This window comes from Juglans regia, chromosome 1 (genome assembly GCF_001411555.2).
Source record: "Juglans regia cultivar Chandler chromosome 1, Walnut 2.0, whole genome shotgun sequence".
NCBI lineage: Eukaryota > Viridiplantae > Streptophyta > Magnoliopsida > Fagales > Juglandaceae > Juglans > Juglans regia.
This window is the reverse complement of record NC_049901.1, coordinates 2,477,554-2,501,721: the sequence shown is the minus strand read 5'-3', so window position 1 is coordinate 2,501,721 and position 24,168 is coordinate 2,477,554. Positions and strand designations below refer to the sequence as shown.

The 24,168-nt window shown below is 36.6% G+C and overlaps 2 protein-coding genes and 1 long non-coding RNA gene across 11 annotated transcripts; 2 read left to right on the top strand and 1 right to left on the bottom strand.

Moving 5' to 3' along the window:
• Positions 1 to 647: 647 nt before the first annotated feature.
• Positions 648 to 6,726, bottom strand: LOC109006351 (ARF guanine-nucleotide exchange factor GNOM-like). The gene is made up of 3 exons (XM_018985610.2): positions 6,571 to 6,726; positions 5,049 to 5,862; positions 648 to 4,701 (listed from the first exon to the last, which is right to left on the bottom strand). Exons 2-3 carry the CDS (start codon positions 5,781 to 5,783, stop codon positions 1,042 to 1,044), a joined length of 4,395 nt encoding a protein of 1,464 aa, XP_018841155.1. The 5' UTR covers positions 5,784 to 5,862; positions 6,571 to 6,726; the 3' UTR covers positions 648 to 1,041.
• An 885-nt stretch (positions 6,727 to 7,611) lies between these two features.
• On the top strand, positions 7,612 to 20,974 carry LOC109006352 (CSC1-like protein HYP1). 9 transcript variants are annotated; one of them, XM_035689404.1, is made up of 11 exons: positions 7,612 to 7,819; positions 8,340 to 8,777; positions 9,592 to 9,753; positions 10,216 to 10,279; positions 10,398 to 10,607; positions 11,098 to 11,286; positions 16,097 to 16,395; positions 16,529 to 16,805; positions 17,749 to 18,024; positions 18,908 to 19,141; positions 20,527 to 20,974. In XM_035689404.1, exons 2-11 carry the CDS (start codon positions 8,497 to 8,499, stop codon positions 20,689 to 20,691), a joined length of 2,157 nt encoding a protein of 718 aa, XP_035545297.1. In that variant the 5' UTR covers positions 7,612 to 7,819; positions 8,340 to 8,496; the 3' UTR covers positions 20,692 to 20,974. The 9 variants fall into 9 exon arrangements, with proteins under 9 accessions (XP_035545297.1, XP_035545299.1, XP_035545295.1 ...); XM_035689406.1 differs by having other exon boundaries at positions 7,644 to 7,819; positions 8,434 to 8,777; XM_035689402.1 differs by having other exon boundaries at positions 7,644 to 7,819; positions 8,434 to 8,777; positions 10,395 to 10,607.
• A 1,447-nt stretch (positions 20,975 to 22,421) lies between these two features.
• On the top strand, positions 22,422 to 23,448 carry LOC109020535. Its single transcript, XR_002000952.2, has 2 exons — positions 22,422 to 22,567; positions 23,035 to 23,448. It is a non-coding gene; the product is annotated as an uncharacterized LOC109020535 (long non-coding RNA).
• Positions 23,449 to 24,168: the final 720 nt, after the last annotated feature.

Below are 24,168 nucleotides of genomic sequence, written 5' to 3'. Positions count from 1 at the left end.
CTTAGCTACAGAAATTAAATTAAATAAATCAATAAATGTATGAAATTTAATGTATTACGTCAAATTATAAAATTATTTTTATTATAAAATAAATCTAATAAATTTCATAAAATTATATCAATTTGTAAGTTTACTTTATATAATTTCTTTATATTTATAACACTTCTCTTTCATAAATAATAATAATAACATTATCGCCAAATTAAAATTTTTGTTATCAAAAAATTAAAAATTTCTATTTTATTATCAAAATGCGATTTAATTTAATACATTAAATTTATATTATAATAAAAAAAATTACAATCTGATGGATTAAATTAAACTCCGTAGACTTTCTTATATAAGATTTGTGTATAGTCCATGCATTTCTGCATCTCTAATATTGTAACAAAATGAGAGTAATCAGCTAAATAAGTTTGTCAGAACAAAAACAAGATGGTGAAGGAGATGCACAGAACTTCCTAGAAAATACAAAATAAAAAAAAACCATCTGGCCCGATATAAACTAAAACACAGATTCTCAAGCTCAAGAAATGTCAGCTGAACTAAACCATTGTATTATCATTAGAATATACTGACACTATGGTAGACACAGGAAAATGGTGCAATTTGATGGTTTTGGTACAGAAACTAATAAGCCGAAAACAAAATTCAAGTGAGAGATCCACTTAGAGACCCCTTCGTATATAGCAAATGAGCACTATACACGCTCTCTCCCAAACAGAGCCATTCTGCACAATAATTCATCAAGTGGAAAAGTAAAGTAACAGCCTAGCCAAAGCAAGATGTTTGAACGATCAAGCGTCAAACCAGGTTCCAAAGTCGGGTTTCTTATTTATTTGTGCATCTCCTCCAGAAACTCTTGATCTTGTGAACCCTGAAGGCTGTCAACTGTAATATCAACATCGATCGATGACTGACAGCCTTTGTGTTATAGCTGGTATACCTGTATTTGGGCAAACCAATAAGGCATATTTTTCAGGCCATCTAAAATTTACCAAAACACAGTATAATCGGCAATCCTCCAATTTAAAATTCCTTTCATGCTGTGGTCTCACTTGACTGAACAAGCACAGTCCCATCAGGCGCAGGAATTCCAGCTGCTTTTACTTGCTTTGTCTGCAGCTGCTCCAATTCATGTGCAGGAAACACTTCCAATTGCAAAGAAGGAGATATATTCTTCACATGCAACCATGTTAATTGCCAAAAACTATCCCCACCAATAGCATCACTGGGTGTGAGTAATCCTGTCGTCTTCATCACAAGTAGAGTGTTCTTGAGGAGCTCAGGAATCAATTCATGAATCTTCTCACTACGTCTACCCCTGAGTTTCATGTTCATATATTTCTCCATTCGATTAAGAACCCCTAGCCATAGTTTGCAGAAGGAAGGTAACCGCCAAAGATCCAACAGTAAATGCAGGAACACTTTTGACATGAGTTTCACAGCTAGGCCAAGTGTCCCCTCCATATTCCGGTAGTCCTTTGGAGATTGCCCAAGCACAATTTCCAGTAAATCATCAAGCAACACGAAGATCACCAAGTCAAAACACTGCAACCACAAGGTATTCGGAAGGTGAATCCCATCTACTCCTGTCAAAGACCTCTGCAACATTAAAATGGCATGGTTCCTCACTTCTTCTCTCTGGTCCAAACACACTTTCCTCAAACCCTGGACCAGCCTCAGCCACATCTCCCCAATATCTTGATTGACTTTCATTGAAGCCTCCTCATCCACAGAATTTTTACTCTCAGAAGACCAGGTTACCAGACAAACGACTGAACCTGCCATCAGATCTAAGGCAGAAACTGATCGATCAATCTCACCAACCCGAGACTCAGCAAATTGCCTTGCAGCATCCACACAAAGAGCATAATTAGATGGCAACAGGTGTGCCCCATCAGACATAATAAATGCTAGTGCCTCAAACCCTACTTCAGATGCCTCAGGATGCCGAGCTGTGATGGATAGTAAAGAAATAATTGTCCGCCAACCCAAATGGGATCTGATATGAGTTGCATTTGATTTTACAAGGCGCAGAACTTCTTGTGTGATGTGTTCACAATAAGCATCAGCAACCCGAGCGTCAAGTTTTAAAACCAGTTGTAGTGACCTGAGGAGTTCATCGGTCAGGTTTTCCTTATAGGGAAGCAGTCTCTGGCATATCTTAAGGAGCCCAAATACAGCCTTTTCCACCAGAGTGCAAGGCAGAATAGTTGACTGAACAATATCAGATATGTGCTCATAAACACCTTGCCAAATAAGCATTATCCTGTCTCGGTTGTTCAATGTAATTGTGATCAGCAACTCCAGGCTGAATACAGCAGTGTCTTCATCTTCAATGGATCCAGTTACCTTACGGAGTCGGCCTGCAGCCAAGATAAGGGCCTTCACGAGCTGTAATAAAGACTCAGCTTGGAGAAACTTACTCTCTGTAAAAATGCTATCGATGTGGCACTTCTGTATTGTTTCACGAGTGTGCTGCTGAGCTGCAAGCTGTTCTTCTGTTGGTTGTGACCTTGGCTCCTCCATATCAAAAGATAAGAGCTGGCTGAACCTGCCCATCAGACCAGATGATTTACGAGAAGGGGCCAAAGACGGCATGTGTGATGCTGACAAAGTAGTAGCAGGTTTCGCCCGATCTGGATCAGAAGGGGCGTCCGTCTCATACTCTGCATCACTAGCCAGATTAGCTGGTAGAAGGCCAAGATTGTACAAGCTTAACACACAGTCCAGTATGTTCTTCCAGCCAGAATGAATATAATCACCATACCTATTTGCTATAGTGAAAACTGCTGTGGTTGCCATCCTGGCCTTAGAGTTATCTCCAAAAGAAACTATAGCTTCCTCAATGGATAATGGAGTCAAGAGGGTTGTAAATTTACAGAGAGAGACAACCAAATCATCCAACACATCATCAAGGTGATAGCATGCTGCTATTTTGGCTACAGACAAGAATCCATCAATGCATGTTTGTAAAACATCTTCCCGCTCCACCTGATCAAAAATAACTGACATGGCAGCAATTGTCGGACCTGACAGGATGGCAAACATATCATAGGTGAGGGGCTCTCTCGAATCACAGACAATGAAAGGAGAGGTTTTTTTGGATTTGTGCATCACATTAATCCAACAACTCGATGCCATCACTGGAAACCCAGCACTTTGGTCTGGGATCATCTGGATTTCATTCTCAGAGATTGAGTGGTAAAGCTCTGACAGGAACTCACGAGGAAGATCTTTCCCTCCATTGATTCTCCTATTGTTACGGATAAAGTCTTCTTCAGTCATCTTTTTCTTTACCTGTGCATTGTGCTGATCTGTGTTAAGCATTATAAGTGAATATGACAACACGAGAGCAGCATCTTTGTTGATTAATATATGTGGTGACTGCTCATAATATCTTTCTGCAAATGCCTCAAGCACCCTCTGTATTTTTTGTGATTCACCAGGCAATCTAAAAGTTCCTAAGAAAAGACGCAATGCAGTATCTAAATTCATGTCTTGGAAATCAAATGTCCAAGCAAACTCTTGAAGCACCTGAACACAAAATTCATCATGATTCCCCAGAAAATCCCCAACAACATTCTTATCTAGCCCAGTGGTGTATCTTAAAAAGCATGCCACACTTTTAGGGTCAAGTTTGTCAGGCAACAAATGCATTCCTTGAAGAAACTCTAGACCTTTCTTAGGATCCCTGTTGAAGTAGTCAGCTCCAACCATCAAATTTCTCTTTAAGTACTTCAACTTACGGACATATGGAACCCAAAAATTAGGGTCGCTATAGTTCTCGCATGTCATTGTCCAGAATGCTTCATAACCCTCATCATCAAATGAAGCCTTTAAAGAAGGCGGTTCATTGCCTAGTCTCTCAGCCATACCGTGAACCATGCATATCAAACCATCGAGGGCAAGAATGTGCATTGCAGATAATGGTCCATTCACAGGAAATGCGCTTTTTGATAACAGGTTAGCAAGATCTTCGAACACATTACTGCAGGTTATGTCACAATCAAAGTTTGCATACATCTCAGCCATAAATGTCTGCTGTCTGCAGAGATCAACCAGAGCCTCCATAGCAACCTCCTGCTGTTGGTACGAAGAACCATGCTTGCTTTGTGCAAGCCTCAAAAGCACACACGACAAGAAAGCTTCGAGCTGCACTTTGAGCTCAGTTCGCAAATGATGATAGAGATTAAGAACAATGCTACATACTGTTGAGAGAATCAATGGACTCCTCGACAAACCAAATTGCATAAGGTTATGAAACAATTCATCTTGAACAACAGCCAGTAACTGGGGGTGTTTACTTATATAGGGCCCTCCCAACTCAATAGCTGAGTTAATCAATCCCAATGCAAATAAGGGCACATCTTCATCATAAGCTATAGGATTTGATTTAGGACCAAATTCAATGTGCTCAATGACATTCAACAAGGAACACAAGAAATGAAATATCTCCAACATGCATGGGATCCCAAATGGATCCATCATATGTTTCTCATCATTTTTAGTAGGCTCCATTCTATTACTACACTCAGTTATGTTCTCATTTGTCCCACCATCGCTCATCCCACTGGCTGATGTACTCATGGGAGCTGTAGAAGCATATGCAGTTGATTGACCACCATATTCAATTCCACCATTGCCATTTTCTAGCTGTTCACTTTCAGATGTATGACCCTTCCCTGGTGAACCCACCTGCACAAAAAATGAGCTTTCAGAATTTACAAGGAAAATTGATATCTGGTCCCAAAATCCTACAAATAAGGGCACAGAGTACTCCGTACACTGCCACTCAATTTAAAATTAAGGATTTTTATCATTCAAGGCTTCACCTACAAACCACACATAATTCCATGCCACTAAATGGTCATAAACATCAAGTATACTACATTCTCCAAAAAGTACTACATTCTTTAAAAGACTTCTCACAAAATTAATCTGTTTTCTTTTAGCAGAACTCATGCAAATGCAGGTGTCATAAGTGGTATGTACTGTTAAACTGGAGGGCATGTTACATCAAAGGATGTGCCAAGAATCATTACCTCTTCATGGACACACGACCTGCTTCCATTAGCCAATGCATGTTCTGTTTTTTCTATATCAGGCAAGTGAGAAAAAATACATCTAACCAATTCATGCATAGTATGGCGTGCTATCCGCTGCAACAATTCACCTTTGGAACTAGCCTGATGAACTACTCGAAAGCATGTATTTATGATATTGCACACATGCTGGTTACTCAACCAAACTGATGCTGTACTCTTCATGCAAGCTAGAAGAACCTGAAGTATCTTCATCAGCACCACTTCTTCAGAGGCAGGATCAGTGACCTCGAACCGGCAACTTGTCACAGCATCAACTATCAAATGCATAGCTTCTCCGACATTCACAGTATCAAGACCAAGTATTTCAAGGCTTAATATCTTGTAAACAGATGACAATGCAACTCCAGTGATTGGTGCACCAGTTTCATCAGATCGTATGACATCCAAAAACGGCTGGAGGTACAGGAATGGATCGATATTATTCCACAGATGTTGCCAAGAAAATATTTGCTTTCGTAATTCTTTCAATGAATGGATGAGAGGGTGCTCTAGGTTATCATCATCTGCCACATAGCGAACTCCCCACCGTACATTTCTCCTCATCACAGCCAAAACAGCACCTATTTCAGAATTAATTATACATGCTAAAGCGCCCCTGGAAGGCTTAGCAGGAGACTCCTTCCTTTCACCGTTAAATGAATTGGTTCCAAACTGTGGATTTAGATGCCCCATATTTGTTCCACTTTCTTGATACAGTTCAATTTATGTTTGAACCATGAATCCAGAAACCATGTATACAAGAGTCCAAAACCTGGCCAAATCGTTCCATTCACTTAATATAGGAGTTCGAGCTAACTAATTCATAAATCAACTCATGGAAAATCCAATTGTAAATAAACCCAATACACACACACGCACGTAATAAAATATGTCGCTAAACTAAGAGTTACATGGTTGATTGAAGTAATAAGCTGAGGAGACATTAACGTCTAGAAACCGATGCTAAAGGATAAGAAAAACACCGAATAGTTAATTCCCATACAATAAACCAGTGAACTCAGAAGATCTTAGGTTTGAATGTAGAAAAAAGAACAATTGCATTGTTCATGAGCAAGCAGACTCAAGAAAAAAGAATAAAGAACTCCATGAAATGCCGAATTCGTTACTATATGCCGGCGTCTATTACTACCTTACTACCTAATTTATAGTACTAAAATTTGAAGTTTTCAATAATTCAATAAAGACAATGATGAAAACCCAAACTGGCCATTAATGCATAAAACGCTGATAAGATGAAGAAACCAATCACCAAAACCATAACCAGATCTAACCCAAATCAAAACTTACGGCCTCATACCAAATTTCCACATGAACAATACAATCAAATTCAAATTGAGCATCAATTCAAGCTCCCGTACCGGGACCCATCAAACCCAAATTAATCCGAGTAGTAGAAAAGAAACAAAATGAGATTTACCAAGCAGATCCCAACAAGGAAAATAAATCAAAATCAGCGTACCTTGGGGGATCCCAAGTTGAGAATTTGGTAGAGAGAGTCAGAGACCTTGCAGAAATGGGATCACGCCAGAGAAGTGGGCTGGTGGTTTTGTCACATGGGCATAGCGTAGAAATGGGTATTGGGCTTTTCGGCATTAGATCCGAATAATTTGGGTAATCGACGCAAGAGAGATCTTTTTGAGTCTCGACCGCGCTGGTCTTCGCGGCCCGGAGAAACGTTTCGGCTTTTATGTCAAATCACGTTCTCGGCTTCCATAATGTTTGGATTGTTTTTTTTATTTTACCAGTTTCATACGAATCAATTTATTTCTGTATACAATTGATAAAGGATTTTCAAGAGGTACACCTTGACCTTTGGCTCCAAATTTAATTGATGTTAGCCTGAAATTGTATTAACAAAGGAGAAAGTGTTATACTCATAAAAAAAATTCATAAAAATAATTTTAAAGTGTTATACTCATAAAAAAAATTCATAAAAATAAATTTAAAACTTAACAAGATTTTAAATTATACTTAAATCTATTTATAATCTAACGTATTATATTAAAACACGTCAATTTATGAATTTATTTTTATAATTAAAGTATTTCTCTTTACAAAGTGCCTCTTTAATTTTCCGAACCTTGTCATGATCTCACAAAGTTTTTTTTAAAAAAAAATTATTAATATAAAGTGATAATTTAAAGAAATCTTTAATAATATGGCATGCATTTCTTGGCATGCATTTTTTGTTATTTTGTATATATCTCGCACAAAGTTCTGCTGAGAAAAAAAAAAAAAACAGAGAGAGATGACAGATTCACAGCAAGGCATATGATCTAAAGAATAAATTCCGAATAACAAAAGATGTTATACCCACATTCTAATTAGTACCATAATAGTGTCCACGTGGCTTATCAAAATGTTTTAAAAATTAAAAAGTAAAGGGTTGTCCGTTCTCTATTATACGAAAAGTAAGAAAATTCGGCGTAGTTTCCAAGTTTTGTAAGTGATTCGAGATTCGGAAATAAGCATTGCTACGTAATACTGCCTGTTATAAAAATCTTATTCTTATCTACTCTTTGTTTTTTATTAAGTTCTACTGTAACAACACATCGAAGTTGCAGATAAAGTCGGTTACTTGTGATGAAAAACCGTGAATCATTTTCTTTCTTTAATTTTGGAGGTAACCAACCAAAAGACCAGGCCATTTTTGTGCTTCTGCTACATCTGGGTTCTCTCCCTTCCTCTCTCTTTCAAGTCTTAACCAGGTCTGATATCTCACTGTTTTTATGCCACTCATCTGAAAAAGAAGAATTGTCGATGTTTTTTTTGTTCTTTGTGAGTTTTTGTACAATATTTGTTCTTTGATTTAACATATACCAGGAATATACACGAGAGTCCGATGATCTGCGTCTTGGAATATTGTTGTTGTTGGTGTCCTGTGAAAATTGAGATGCACACTGTTTCAATTCAAGAAGGCAGTTTTATATGGGGATTTAAGCTGTTATTTCTTCTGGTAATGCAAGTTGAAAAATTGTGTCGTCTTGGAAATGTCCGGCTTGTAAAAAATAATTTTTGGGCTCTAATAGTTTGTGTCGATGGCTTAATTCAGTTCGGGCTGAGCCTTTGATCAGTTCTCGCAATTGTTTAACGCCAAAAGGAACAGAGCTCCTCGAACTCATGAAATGAACAATTTAAAGGAATAAAAATATTTTAAGAAAGATATATTCTTAGTTAATTTTTTTAATTGTGAAGCTCATATCGGTTATTCTTCTCAATTAATTGTAGGCTGTTTCTCGTTCCTAACCTCTGAACGCTCTCTTCCTTCCAAAGTGATTTTGTTACTAGTCTGCAGTCTTTGAAGACTCTTCTGCAAGTGCAGATGTGCCGGTTGGGTTATTGGCTGTGAGGAGTTGATACAGAGATTTCAAACTTGTTTGGAGGAATGATTCTATCAGCTCTTATAACTTCTGTTGGAATCAATCTTGGCCTTTGCCTTTTGTTTTTCACTCTGTATTCTATCTTGAGGAAGCAGCCAGGTAACATCACTGTCTATGCACCGCGCTTGGTTGCTGAAGGTAAAGCTCAACAGGGAGGTCAATTCAACTTGGAAAGTTTGTTACCGACTGCTGGCTGGATCAGAAAGGCATGGCAACTCTCCGAGGACGAAATCTTGTCGGTATTGGGCTTGGATGCCGTAGTCTTTATGCGTATTTTTATCTTCAGGTAACTAGCTGCTAACTTGAAATATGTCATCTATTGTGTATTAGATTGACGTCTCTAGGAAACTAACTGTCAACTAGTTTGTCATTGCACGCATGCATACCTACATGACAGGCTCAAAAATCCTTGGAGCTTAAGAATTTAAGTAGTCTCATCCTTTAGATGGACTTTATAAATTTTAGATCGAATCAATTAGGAATTTTTTTTCATTTCATGACATTTCCTCGCAGTCCATCACCACCACACCATTTCCACCCTGGCCTGCACCATGCTGCTTTAGTTGCTAATACCACCATTACTGCACTTAAGTGTTGAGGAGAATTGGATGCCTCGGGACCAAGTTTGGAAGGAATGGGCAATACCAATTTTGTAGTCCCTATTTCCGTTGAAACCATAGAAAGGGGGGGGGAGAGAGAGAGAGAGACTTTTACTATGCGCTATTGTGCTCTTGTTTCAACACTCAACTCGGGACTTATTTATTAGTTTCCTCTCCTGATTTCCATGTATTATTGAACTGGTAACTCCTGCCGTAACCTATATTGCATCTCTATTCACCTAGCTTGGGGTGGTTTTTTCTATTATCCTTTTTTTTTAAATGATACAATTTTTCTTTTAAATTTGTCCTGTGTTCAAAGAAACATGCCTATTCTGCCACTGTTTGCTATGCCAAACACCTTGTTCCCAATCCCCTATTACCTGTAAGCCCTTCAAGCATTTCCTGCATGGTGTTTAGCCTTGTTATCTTGATCTTCATTTCTTTCAAAACTTCATTTACATATTATCTTCAACTGATCCCTATCTTTTTCGTTTTATGTAGTTTGAGAGTTTTTACCTTTGCCGGGGTTGTTGGGATCTTCATTCTTCTTCCGGTCAATTATCTGGGAAATCAGCTAAATGTTGATATTTCTGATTTTTCTCACTTTTCAAACAAGTCGTTGGACTCATTCAGTATTTCAAACGTCAACAATGGTTCAAACTGGTGAGTATCAGCTGGCCACACTATGATAACAAAGGAGTACTAATTTCCTATCTGTTTTAAGGCTTCCAAGTTTAATTTAATTTTAACTCCAAACTATATTGGATTTCCACATTTCCATTGTGGGTGAGAATGAATTACATTAAACCATCTTTTCTTGACACCCAAAGGGTAATTTTATTCACTAAATTATCCTTACTATTTATACCCTGGCTAATTTCTCATCAGATGTACACATATATACATATCTTCAAAGGTGATAACTCTTACTTTCTTCATTGTCTTTTCTTCTCTAATAACTTTCCATTGGATGGTGTCCTGTTTCAGTTTTGGACCGGTTTGTAGAAATGTCTCGTCTTGAAGTTTTTAATTGGAGTTATTACTTTCAAGTTTACATGAACATATTTTAGCATTTTGTAAGTTATGGTGAGGCAACCCTGATTACTATTTTTGGCCTTTCTCAAGGTTATGGATTCACTTTTGTGCTGCATATGTTTTCACTGGAGTTGTCTGCTATCTTCTTTATTATGTAAGTAATCTGTCTTTCACATTTGGTTGACTAATGTCATCATACTTTCTGGTTCATTGAAAATAAATAAATAAATAAAGAACTGAGAAATCTCATTTTGATGACTATACATAAGCAGGAGTACGAATATATTTCATCAAAGAGAGTCGCTTACTTTTATTCATCCAAACCTCAGCCTCATCAATTTACAATATTAGTACGCGGTATCCCAATCCCATCTGGAGGCACCTGCAGTGAAACTGTTGACAGCTTCTTTATAGAGAATCACTCTTCTACTTATCTTTCACATTCAGTGGTTCGTCGAACTAGCAAACTTCAAGGTCTTATTGTAAGCATCCACGTGAACTTCTGATTGATTGTGCCTTTTGCCTTCGCTGTAGTTCAAATTTCTTAGTAGAGCTTAATTGTCTACTTGTTGTACAAATTATTCAAGTCCTAGTTGCTTTTTCCTAGTTAAGAGTTTGAAATGTCTATGTATGAACATAACCAATTCTGTGGTATATATATAGTACCAACATCTCTGGATTTCTGAAATGTACGTCCAGCATTTTACTTTTGGGAGAAACCTTTCCATGTGCATATAACGTTGAGAGGAATTCCTGTAGATTGCAAGTCCCTATAAATGCCCTTTTCTGAAGCACTTGAGGTGAATTATTATTGGTGTAACATTATAACTGGTGTTTATATATTATGCTATTATAACTGGTATTTTGGGGGTGTAGAGGTGGGGCCTTAACATTATGGATTTATCTTTTCTCTTAAAAAAATTTACTTACAAAATCATGGGTTTGTAATGACTATGTGCTTATTTTTTGCAGGGTGATACAGAGAAGCTGTACAAAAGGCTTTCCCACTTGAAACTGAACAATCATACTCCACAAAGGTTCAGGCGTGATGGCTTTTTGGGAATTTTTGGACGAAAGGTTGATCTTGTAGATCACTATGAAAAGAAGTTGGAAGATTTAGAAGATAATATGAGATTGGAACAATCTTCATCAGCAGGAAAGGTGTGTTATTTATGTCCTGAGATTTTCTCCAACAAGCTTGATAATGAATTTATTGAGGCCCCATTTGGTTGTTGGACTGCACTGAGATCAACTTAGTTCAGTCTAATTTTAAACTGAGTTTAATATCTAAACACCGAACTCTCAAATCACTAAATTCATCTCAACTCAAAACATATTTACATGTGGGACCCACAATCTTTTTCAACTCAACATCTCTTTACATGTGAGACCCACAACCTTTTTCAAATTCTCATAAATATATCTAAATTCATTTTAACATTCAAATACATCTAAATTCATCTTAAGTGAACTCCACAAAACTTACTCCACCATCTCAATTCACTACTATTCATATCATAAAGAACTCAACTCATCTCAACTCAGCTCAATATCCAAATGCAGCCCGAGTGTTTCCTTATTAAAGCAACTTAAAAGGATTTTTTTATTTTAATAGCATTATCTAATACCTAGTCTCTAAATACTTATTTATTTATATCAAAGCTGAGTAGTATCCTCTCTATAGTTTCCTGCAAAGTAGTTGTTTGAAATGTTCGTGAGTTCGTGGACTGAATTTCATCATTGAAAACCAGTTTGACCCTATTTATAACACTTTATCCTAGTTTTTTTTTTCTTGAACCATTATAGTGGAGAAGGTGGAATGTCCAGAACCACCAAAATGATTGGTGGCTATGTATGCCTATTTATGATTTGAGAAATGATATTTGCAGTCCTAAGGTGCATAAACCTTATGCACTTCCCTTGAAAAAAGTGTATAAATTTGGGACTCACATAGAAAAATTGTTTTTTTAAAGGTGGACCCTACTTTTTAAGGGAGTGTGTGGGACTTGTACACTCTATGACTGTATATAATATTACTCTTTATGATTTTGATGGTTGGAAGAACAGGGGGAATGACAGGTTGAAAACCAAGATGAACCACAAATGTGCACCCTGTTTATAGTTTTTCCTCATCCAAAGAGAAAAGATAAGTCATCCAAAGAGTTCTATGGCATGACATGCTTGCTTGTGGTAAGCAATAATTGCATATGCTAAAAACTGTAATGAGGACACAGGTCAAGCATAAGTTTCACATGAAAATGTCCGAGAGATTGGATTGTATACTTATATGGGCTATACTTATTGCCAGTGTTTGATGAAGATAAATGATAAACTTAGAGAGTTTTGAGCAAAAGTATGTTTTCTCTCGGTGGAGAATTCCCATTATATAAAGAATACAAGCTGATCTTCGACCCTTAAAAACAGCTAAACTATTATATACCAATCTGTCTAAAGATAGCCTATAGCTAGTATATCCTAATTAAGGAAAGAATAAAAGATTTACAAACATAGAAGATAGCTGTCAAAGCTGTACATGGAATATAATCCGCTAACTTTAAATGGTCAGCTAATTCCTTTGACATCCCCCCTCAAATTGATGCTAGTAAATATACAAGCATCAATTTACTAACAAGGAAATTATGGCGCTGACATGTCATGGATTTGGTGAAGATATCTACGATCTGTAGAGTAGTGGAGATATGTGGGAGGGTGATAACCTGGCAATCATAGGCCTCCTGGATGGGGTGACAGTCAACCTCTATGTGCTTCGTGCGTTCGTGGTAGACAAGGTTGGCAGCAATTTGGGTGGCACTAGTGTTGTCAACATGTAGTGGAGTAGGTTGAACTTGGGAGAAACCAAGCTTTGTGAGGAGACCACGCAGCCAAATGATCTTGGAGCATGTAGCAGACATGGCGCGGTACTCTGCCTCAGTTGATGACTTGGAGACATAGTCTTGCTTTTTGCATTTCCAAGAGATAAGAGCATCACCAAGAAACATACACCATCCGGTAGTAGATTTCTTGGTGTCTGGGTAGTCGGCCCAATCAGCGTCACTGTAGGCTTGTAGCTGGAGTGAAGAACCAGTAGGAAAAAATAAGCCACGACTAGGTGTGCCAAGGATGTATCGAATGATATGTCAGACTGCGGATAGGTGGAGATGCCGTGGGACTTGCATGAACTTGCTAACGGTGTGGACAACGTAAGAGATGTCTAGTTGGGTAATGGTTAGATAGATAAGACTACCAACCAGCTTCCGATAGAAAGTAGGATCCTCAAGAAGCTCCCCTTCATCACGTCGATACTTCACATTAAGTTCCATGGGGGGTGTCAACAGAAGTAGTGCTGTGAGTCTGGCTAATTGAACTAGATCCTGAATATACTTGTGTTGATTCAAGAAGATACCTGGAGGCCGATGATGCACCTCTAACCCCAAGAAGTAGGTGAGCTGGCCAAGGTCTTTCATGTGGAAAGTAGAATGCAACAATTACTGAATCTTAAAGATGGCCTCCATATCGAAACCAGTGACAATGATGTCGTCCACATAAACAAAGAGAACAACTATGCCCTTAGATGTCCTCTATAGAAAAAGGGAGGAGTCATACTGACTCTGAGTGAAGGAAAAGCCAAGGAGAGTGGATCAAAACTTTTCAAACCATACTCTCGATGCCTACTTCAAACCATACAAAGAGCGTTTTTAGTTTTCAAACATCATTAGGTGAGGAAGTAGGCATACCAGAGGGAAGTTTCATGTAAACTTCCTCCTTGAGATCACCGTGTAGGAATGCGTTCCTAACATCCATTTGATGTAAAGGCCATGATTGAGATGGAGCAAGAGCTAGTATGGTTCACACGGTGAGCATCTTGGCTACCGGTGCAAAGGTTTCATCGTAGTCTAGGCCATACTCTTGCTTGTTGCCAAGAACCACCAACTGAGCTTTGTGACGGTCTATGGATCTCGAAACGAAGTTTGATAGAAAACACCAACTTACTGCCAAGGGGTTTCACGGATGGGGGACATGGAACAACATCCCAGGTCTGGTTTTCTTCACGTGTGAGAAGTTTTTTTTCAATAGCTTTCCGCCAAAACTCATGCTCCATTGCCTGTTTATAAGATGAGGGAAAATGAGTAGAAGACAAGGTGGCTATCAAGGATAAAGGAGGGGTGAAACCAAACCTATTTGGGGGTTTACGATGTCTGAGAGGAGAAGGTGCAGTTGCTGGAACAGGATCAACAGTCGGGGAATGAAGTTGAGGGGGCTCGAGAGGTGCGGACGTCTGATTTGATGTGACGAAGGAGCATCGTTGATACACTAGGAGAGGTTTAGAAGGTACAGGATCTGCAAAAGAGTTAGCAAACAAGGGAAAAACAGAAAATGAAGGAGAACGGGGATCGTGGTGAGTGGAGATTGGCCAAGTCATGTTCAAGCTGGAATTGATGAGCAGTGTTGTGCTGACTGTAGAGCTTCTTCAGGTAAGTCCACATCTCGGCTGCAGTCTTGAAGGGTCGAAGGTTCAAGATGATGTTGGATTCGATAGATCATAGAATCCACGCCATGATTTGAGCATCCTTGACCTCCCACTTGGCGTGTTGATCCTTGTCTTTGTTTTTGTCAGGAGCAAGGTTGCTGTCATCAAGATGGCCTCATAGATCCTTGGCTTTGACAAATATCTTGAAGTGGAATTCCCAGGTTGAGTAGTTTTTGCCATTAAAACGAACCAAGAAGGCATCAGACTTATCTGAGGCCGAGAGAACTTGATCAAGAATAACCAAGAACAAGGGACTGAACTAGGGCTGAGTTGGACAAGAGACACGTGAGAATTCAGAATTGTGGCTCTGATGCCATGATAAACTTAAAGAGAGCTTTGAACAAAAGTATGTTTTCTCTCGATGGAGAATTTCCATTATATAAAGAATACAAGCTGATCTTCAGCCCTTAAAAACAGCTAAACTACCATATATAGATCTGTCTACAGCTAGCCTACAGCTAGTATATCCTAATTAAGGAAAGAATAAAATATTTTCAAACATAGAAGATAGCTGTCAAAGCTGTACAAGGCATAGAATCCGCTGACTTTAAATGGCTAGCTAATTCCTTTGAAAATAACCTATTGCAGAAATGGCAAAATTAGAAGGCTCATAAATTTTATTAGCATGTGCACACACAGACACATGTACATGGATGCGAATGTATGATATACTCGAAAGTACATTTTATAAATAGATGGTGATGTAAGTGCATTCAGCCATAGATAACTCTTAGTCTCTTGATATTTGGGGAGGTTCATAGAATGTGGGCAGGCAAGCTTTGTTGTAAAGTGTTTTGATTGTTGTAACAAAGACCTTGAATCTTGCCTTCATCAGGGACCTTCGAGAAGAAAGGCCTTCGGTGGGGCTTTGGCGAGGACCATTTGTTAATCCGCCTTTCCTCTCTTGGATGTCACATTTTATTCACCCATTTTGAACACCAAAAAAGTTTGATGAATTTAGTAAATAGCTATGTTGCAGAAGTATCAACATGCAAAATAAGAAACCAAACTCTGAAATTGATCAGTTTTAGAGACTGATATTGATGTTTATTTCAATAGTTTGAATTCCTGTATGGGACAAACAAATTGAGATGGAGGAAGTATCTAATAGAAATAGCTCTAGATTAATAGGTATCTTTCAAATCCACGTTTTAGATGCTAGGCATGTAGTTATAAAGATATTAATCAGTAGTTTAGTATTGACATGGAGTAATATGGAACAAATTTAATTATGTAAATTCCTAGTGTTGGATTCAAGACTTCACCAGATGCTAACCTTATGAATGTGTGTGGTGGCATGCATGAATTTTATTACCCTACAATAGATTACTTCTATATTAATCAAGCCTAAGATGAAGAACATATCTGATACAGCTCGCACTTATTAAAAGAAATATGTATCCGATAAGCTTATTTTCCCTGTATGCCTTTCGATTCTAATAGGAAGTCCCTGCCGCATTTGTGTCATTCAAATCACGGCTTGGTGCTGCAGTAGCTTTACACATTCAACAAGCAGTGAATCCCACAAAGTGGGTCACTGAGCGAGCCCCTGAACCTCAGGATGTTTACTGGCCATTCTTCTCTGATTCATTCATAAAAAGATGGATCTGCGTGCTGGTGGTATTTGTAGCATGTGTTGCTCTTACAATTCTATTTCTTATTCCAGTTGTACTTGTACAAGGACTTACTCATCTTGATCAGTTGGAGACCTGGTTTCCTTTCCTGAAAGGCATACTGAAACTGTAAGTGCAAATCAATCTTCATACTTGATTAAGTATCATTCTTCTGAATTTAAAGCTTGCCAGAGATTTTATTCAAGAAATTATGCTTTTCTCAGGTATGATACAACAATATGCAATTTTTTTTATTTTGCAGAACCTTCGTCAGTCAAGTGATAACAGGATATCTTCCCAGTCTCATTCTTCAGATGTTCTTATCTTTTGTGCCACCCATCATGATAATGTTTTCCTCCATGCAAGGATACATCTCTCTTAGCCAGATAGAAAAAAGTGCATGTATCAAGGTATTGTGGTTTACTATATGGAACATTTTCTTTGCAAATGTACTATCGGGATCAGCTCTCTACCAGGTCAACGTCTTCCTTGAACCCAAAAAGATTCCCAGTGTACTAGCTGAAGCTGTACCAGCACAGGTGAGTAGATATTTCTGCTTATAGTTTGGAATTTGGGATATTTCTACGAAGACGGATTTTCGTGTGATTAAAGGGCTACTCATTTCATATGACCTATTCCCCACATGGAAGGTCCAGGGTAGGACATGAATGGCTTGTCGGACCTTTTCCAAATGTAACTCAATTATTAGTAGCATGCAATGTCAAGTGGAACTTAGGATCAGAAAGGGAACACGATGCCTAAGGCAGTGACTTTGAATTGGGTTGAGATGACAGCCATTAAAGAGATTTGCAAAAGCTGACTCATTATTTTACATTCATGAAGTTAGGAAATTTAAACTTATTTTGATAAACATTTGTGTTGTGCTGATTTGTGATCTCTTTATTCTTGGTTGACTCCAGGCAATCGACTCTTATTAATCTTTGGGATATACTGTTGGAAAGTTTCCAAATCTGTCTGGTCAACTTTACTGGATTCTAGGGGAATATTGGCTGTAAATGTGTGAATATTCTAGGAGATTTAGTTTCCTTAGAAGTTAGCATTTAATTTATTCTTTCCTTATTTTCTTCTGCTGTAATTTATAAATACAGCCTTGTATCTATGCTACGAATTAATGAGAATTATTCCTACAAACTGCTCTCTCATTCTAGATATACATATCCAGTGATGAGGTTCGCTGTGCACCAAAAAAAATGTCGGATAACACTGGTTTACCTTCTAATTTTCCTTGTATTTTTATTTTGATTTATTTCTTTTGGGGTTTGTTTATCTTAATAACATTCCAATTGAAAAGCAATGAACCTGAAAATAACCTCTCATTAGTTGGTACTACTACCCACTTGGTAGTCGTACCTGTACCAATTTTTAGGAAATTATATTTTGGCTTTAAATGTTGGCCTATACTATTAAAAACTATTTCTTAATACTACCAATACGATATTTGTTTTCTTACTTTGGATGTAGGCATCATTCTTCATTGCATATGTCGTAACATCTGGTTGGACCAGTCTATCATCAGAACTCTGTCGATTGACTCCCCTTATATGCAGTTTTTTCAAGAGAGTGTTTTCAGGAAAAGATGGTGACGAATTTGAGGTTCCATCAATTCCTTACCACAGTGGAATTCCCACGATTCTCTTCTTTGGGCTTCTTGGTATATCGTACTTCTTCCTTGCTCCACTAATTCTGCCATTTCTCTTGGTTTACTACTGTATGGGGTACATCATCTACCGCAATCAGGTTAGTGGAATGCCGTCATTTTCATTCTTTAATTCATTCTTACCATTATGAGCTTTATCCCCTCATTATTTCTGTTAATCATTTAGCATAAAATAACATAAGCAAGGTTCTGTTTCAAATAAAAATAATAATTTTTAGGTGCACCTTTCGTGATGCTGTCCCACTTGATTTACCACTTCTCTTAAAATCATAAACAAGTCTGAGATTACAGTCAAGTTATTCAAGCAGAAAGTTGGTGTGTGGTCTAGCCTAATATACAAGATATTATACTTGAAATTATGAAATTATGGTAGTTTATGAAATATGACTGGTTATAATAGTTTTAAAGTTGATTGTGCTGTTGGACCCTAAATATCTAGAGCTAATAATTTTTAGCTAAGCAAATGGTGAGGCAGTCAACATATGTATCTAGAGGTGCTGCTATCTTTCATTTTGGATTTTACTTGCCCTATGGTTTGCTTTGGTAAAGACAAATGAGTCCTCTCTTTTGCAACATGTTCAGTTTTCAGAGAGAAGCTGATATGGGAGAGAAGCTAAACAAAGGACTTAAAATTATATTGGTTTAAAAAATTTATTCCATGAAATATGTTTCGGTCTATACTGCTCCTTGTGGACTATATCCTGAATCCATCCAAGTCTTTGACCATGTGAAAAGTAAGAAAAGAGTTTCAGTTGGTGTACTTGGCTGTTGGGGCCACACCATTTATACATCGGAAGGGAGGAACTCAACAGCGATCAATCCAAAAGCAGGACTTTTGAAAGTGTTTTTTACATTCTAAATCACTTGTTTGGACTACTTAGTTGAGATTCGCTTGGGGAGGTAATATTATTTTCCAATGCTTTGTACCTACTTTTAATGACTTTTTATGAATTTTTTGTACAGCTATTGAATGTATATGCACTCCAATATGAAACTGGTGGAAAGTTTTGGCCTATAGTGCACTATTCAACCATTTTTTCTTTGGTGCTGATGCATATTATTGCCATTGGGATATTTGGGCTTAAGAAGGTTCCATTAGCTTCCAGTTTAACTATTCCTCTTCCTATTCTCACACTTCTTTTCAACGAGTACTGCCAGAAACGGTTTCTACCCTTATTCAAATCGTTTCCTATGGAGGTAATTGGCTTACAAATAACTATAATTTATCTTTTATCTTCCTGATTCTGCTAATTTAATGTTCTGGCTGATATTTCAAGTGGAATTCGTTTTAACAATTTAGTTTATTATTGCATTTGTTACTCTCGTTAACCCTATCCTGGGTAGCTCTTTATAGCATATCTGATACCTGGGAAATTGTCATGTTCCTTTATATCTGCTAATGTTTCTTCTTATATGTGCGTGGTTTTCCTTACATTACGTACTGTTGTTTTGCTTAACAAAGCTTGCTTCTCTTTAGTTTTGGTGCACGACCTACTCATGTCAAGAGTCAATTGAGAATCTGAGAAGCAATAGGTATCACGCTCAATATTAAACATGTACTAATCCAGAGTACCATAAACTTTTGATATTGAGGAACATTAAATTTTGCTTTATGGTACTTTTCATGTTGCTGGAAAGGATAACATGAAAGTTCCATTAAGAACTGACGATTGAGAGAAAGTAACTAGGATATATTTTACATAAACCCCTATTCTCTAACAAAATGTAAGCTCAGTGTGGTGGCAATACATGATAAAAACCTTAAATTAATCAGTTTGCCACTTTAATAACTAGTAACTTGTTGTCTTCTACACGTAAGACTTGGTACTTGAGCATATGATAAGTGGAAAATGAATGTAGTTGACACTTGTGGCACATATATACTGTCTCTTTGAATCCTGACCGCTGATGGACTGGTTTTTCCTTTTTCCCTGAGCTGATGATGGGCTGATCGGTTTGGTCCTGCAAGGCTCCCTTTGCAGTCGGCACACTGTTTATGTCAAATATATTTTATGTTATTATGGCCGGCTCATTTACATGACCAACAACCAGACATGCTCCCTCTTGAAATTATGTGTCGTCCTATTAAGCTGCTTCCTAGATGCCTGTGGATTTAATTTCTTTCATTCCAAGATCTGCTCCTTGCATGTTTCTGATTTCTTTTGTGCCGGTGTAGTTGCATCCATTGATCCCAGTCACCCTTGCTCACTTCTCAAGCGATTTTGCTGTTCAATAACATGCAGAATGTAATATCATGCTAGAAATAGCTATGTATGGCCTAAACTGTGGTTAGTAAAGCGCGCAGGCAGTACTGGTGCTGTTCTACATGGGATCGACCTTAATAAATTTTGCTTTATCTTTTGGTGATAAAAAAAACTTCCCCGACAACAAATTAAAATGAGAGCTTTTACAGCAGTATATTATCTAAGTTAGATGTTCCTGTATTTCACCAATATTCATCCTTATAACTATTCGCAACTTTTATTTTCTGGCTGTTAATTTATTTGCAAAGACTATTTTTGGTGCATTCTTTTGATGGTACTCCTCAAGAAATGAGCTGAAAGAAAGAGTGTCTTGTGCAGTGTTTGGTAAAGAAAGACAGAGAGGACGTTAACGATCCTACCATGGGTGAATTTTATGAGAAATTAGTCACTGCATATAGAGATCCAGGCCTGATGTCATTGCGATATTCCAGATCAGGCACCGAGGGATACAACTCTCCCCTTCTTCATGCTGCCCGAGTCTGAAGTGAATACTTCAATTGTCTTTTGGCATCAAAATAGGGAAGATGATGATCAACTGCTTCTATCGAGTAATTTGCTTGTCAATATTTGTAGATCATGTCAGTTTCTGCATTACATTTCGGCTCAGTAGTGATCAGTATCATGACTTTAATAGATCTGTACGTACGGCAATAACCTCGGATGTATGAGATATTATTATATAATGTTTTAGGTGCGTGAATATATATGAGGATGTACGTTGAAACTCATTAATTATAATGTAGTTTTTGGCACGGTTTCAACACAATTAGTAATTTGGATAATTAGCAACTTACTTTCATATTCATCATGTAAGTCATCAAGAACATGAAAAGCTAGGGAGACGGAGACCACACATTCCAAAGGGAAAAATAAAAAGTAAACACGTGAATAGACTGGGACAAGCTTTCATCATGCAGTATTACACAATGGGGATGACGAAAGCCAATTAACTAAAGGCAGGCTCGATCGATCATGTGCATGTAGGTATATAACAAGATAAGCATGTCGGCCATTATGGTCTCCAAAAATCAGAGAGATCGATCTGTTGGGGCCAATCTCTAGTAATCTTAATTAATATATAGATGATCTGTACGTACAATCTTCTTTCTTTTCACTGTTCCCGGTAGGTAAGTGTACGAACTACTAATTGATCTAAGAGGGAACGAAATCATTTATATTAATATTATATTATTTTTTTTATTGCACAATGAATGCATGTGACGAATTTATTTGTTTTTCCGGTTGGGGTGATTAAAAAAATGTATAAAGATAACTGAAAGAACATATATACTAATTAGGGGTTGGCTTCAAATTAAATTAGATCATGTATAGTATATATGCATGCTTCTTTTAATTAAAAGAACCGGGGGAAAGCATTTGGCAAATTGGCTGTGTGCATGTGTGCGCACTCATTTATAATATAATATATTTAGTATTAATCTATAAATCTATATATATATATATAGATGATATAATATTCTTCATAATATATTATAACCAGTTTTGAGTACTATGAATTTATTAGAAAGTACGGTAAGAATTTCAGAAATCGGATTTAAAACAAGAACCATATAAAATAAAGGAAATAATTAATATGCCATTACGTACGTCAGTAATCAATTAATTTTCTAGTCAATTGATAAGCGTTCATTCTTTCATTTTTCTTGATTAAAAAAAATCATTTTTGCATTTTGAACTCATCTCATCACTATAATTTTCTAAATTTTCACGTAAAATATAATAAATAATTTTAATTTTTTAAATTTTAAAATAATAATAATTTAAAAAATAATATTCTAACAATATTTTATTTAACTAATATAAAATCATTTCAATTTATCTCTAAATCCAAACCAACTAAAATAACTTTAACTTTTGCTTTTCTTTTTGTTTTTATTTATTTATTTATTGATTTCTTTGTGGTTACTTTTGATTTTTTTTTTTTTTTTTTTACCATGCACACAAAGTTGGCCTCTTCCGATTTTATATATATAAATATATATATATATATATATATTATGCCTAATATAATCAAATGAAGAAAATTCGACCTCCTTTTTCTATTAAATTAACGCGTCTAGGCACAAATTCCGATTTTTTATATTATGCCTAATATAAGCACAAATTCACTTTTTTTTTCTCGAAAAAAAATTCACTTATTCACACTTGAATGGACCTATAAATAGGAGTGCTAGCTGGAGGACAATGGCCTCATCAACGCGTTATACAATCTAATCTGCAACCACCAAAATGAAGACTATCTCTCTCATTTGCTGCATTCTCCTGGCTTTCCTTCTTTTCTCTTCCCCTTCAATTATGGCTCGTGAATTGGCTGCTCATCATGATCATGAGGCCGATGGTGAGATCGAGCACACATTTTTTATTTGCTTCTATTTTCATAATCTGTCACACACACACATATATACCCTCCCTGCTTGAATAAAAAAAATTATTATTTTTATTTCAATTTTCCCCAACGTTATTATAGTTAATTTATGACAAAGTGTATGAGTTATTTAATTTACATAGTAAACATGATGTTCTGTATACATAATATAGACATAATTTTTTATTATTAATTACGATCTTATAAAAAAAGATTATATATTTATATTATCAAATTAAAGATTATCTCGAAGACCAGAACTTAATTTTTAGGTATTTTGATATATTCAGAAGCTTAAAAAGATTAAAAGTAAATTTACATATGGCAGTGTCATATTTGATGCATATAATTATATCGTTGCCGGCAAAGAAGTTTACAATGATCTAGTTATGTACGGGATGGATATTGTAGAAACAAGATTAATGATCCCAACGTGACAGGAAAATCGTGCGGAAGCCCGAATGATCCCCAATATGATACTTGCATAGGGAAACAGAAGACCAAGCCCTGCTCAAAAGCAACTTATACGCGTTGCGATCGGCCACCGGCTCAAGGCTAGGAACAACTTGAATAAGCACAGCTTTTAATGGTGTAATGAAATTAGTATGATTAAAATAATAAAAGTTATAAGTACTACTGGCATTAACGATACTTCTCATGATCATGATGATGATCGATGATCATGAGAAGAACGTATCATGTACGTACAAGTTTGAGAATAAATAGGGTTTAGTTCGATACCGTATCATCATGTAATGCATGGATCCGCTCGATCGAACTTCCTTTGCAGTGTGTCAATAAAATTAAGAATGTCTGACCGACTTAGTTTTGGTCAGCTAGCTTGTTTAATTTCTTATGACTATTTTATATATAGCTCTCTTCTTCTTTTCAAGTGTTATATATAGATCATGATCATGATCATCTAGCTATTTCGTTTTATTTGGCAATGATATTACATGTATGATATCTTAGCTGAATTAGTAGTACTTAACCATCTCAATCTACTGAGACAACTCACTAAATTTAATCTAGAGCATGATTTTTCAAGAAATTTAGTAAATCTTCCGAACTAATTAAAGCTTATCTTGGAGATATATTAATTATGAATTATTCTGATCAAATCCGAGAATCAGAGACCTTTTAAATTCATTGCGTAATTATTTGCTAAATTAATGTTGGTCATATTGGATGAGAATATTTTGTATGCTAATTTGTTAAGTTGTGGATATACATGATGATGGACATTACTTTGGGCATGATGTATTGGTAAATTTATTTGCAAATGTGATAATTAAGTCTTAATTATAAATTAAGATAAAGTATATACTGGCATTAATCCAAACATCTTACTGATCAAAAACTTCAAATACCAAAAGTTTTATTACTTATAATTAAGTCGATAAACACATTGCTTACTGTATAATCCATTACGTACATGAATTTTTTTTTTTAAATAATTCTCTTTCTTTATTCACATCAATAATATATTTAACGTACTAATAATAAACACACTTATAAATATATTTTTTGATCCAATAGTTTTTTACTACTCTCAAGACCGATAGAAGGACTCA

Bases quoted from the DNA above. Each gene is read 5' to 3' on its own strand.
- LOC109006351 (XM_018985610.2), bottom strand. From the start codon at position 5,783: ATGGGGCATCTAAATCCACAGTTTGGAACCAATTCATTTAACGGTGAA. The intron at 4,702-5,048 runs GTAATGATTCTT...TTTTTTGTGCAG, and splicing joins GGTCGTGTGTCCATGAAGAG to GTGGGTTCACCAGGGAAGGG.
- LOC109006352 (XM_035689402.1), top strand. From the start codon at position 8,497: ATGATTCTATCAGCTCTTATAACTTCTGTTGGAATCAATCTTGGCCTT. The intron at 8,778-9,591 runs GTAACTAGCTGC...CGTTTTATGTAG, and splicing joins ATGCGTATTTTTATCTTCAG to TTTGAGAGTTTTTACCTTTG. The intron at 19,142-20,526 runs GTAATTGGCTTA...TGTCTTGTGCAG, and splicing joins TCAAATCGTTTCCTATGGAG to TGTTTGGTAAAGAAAGACAG.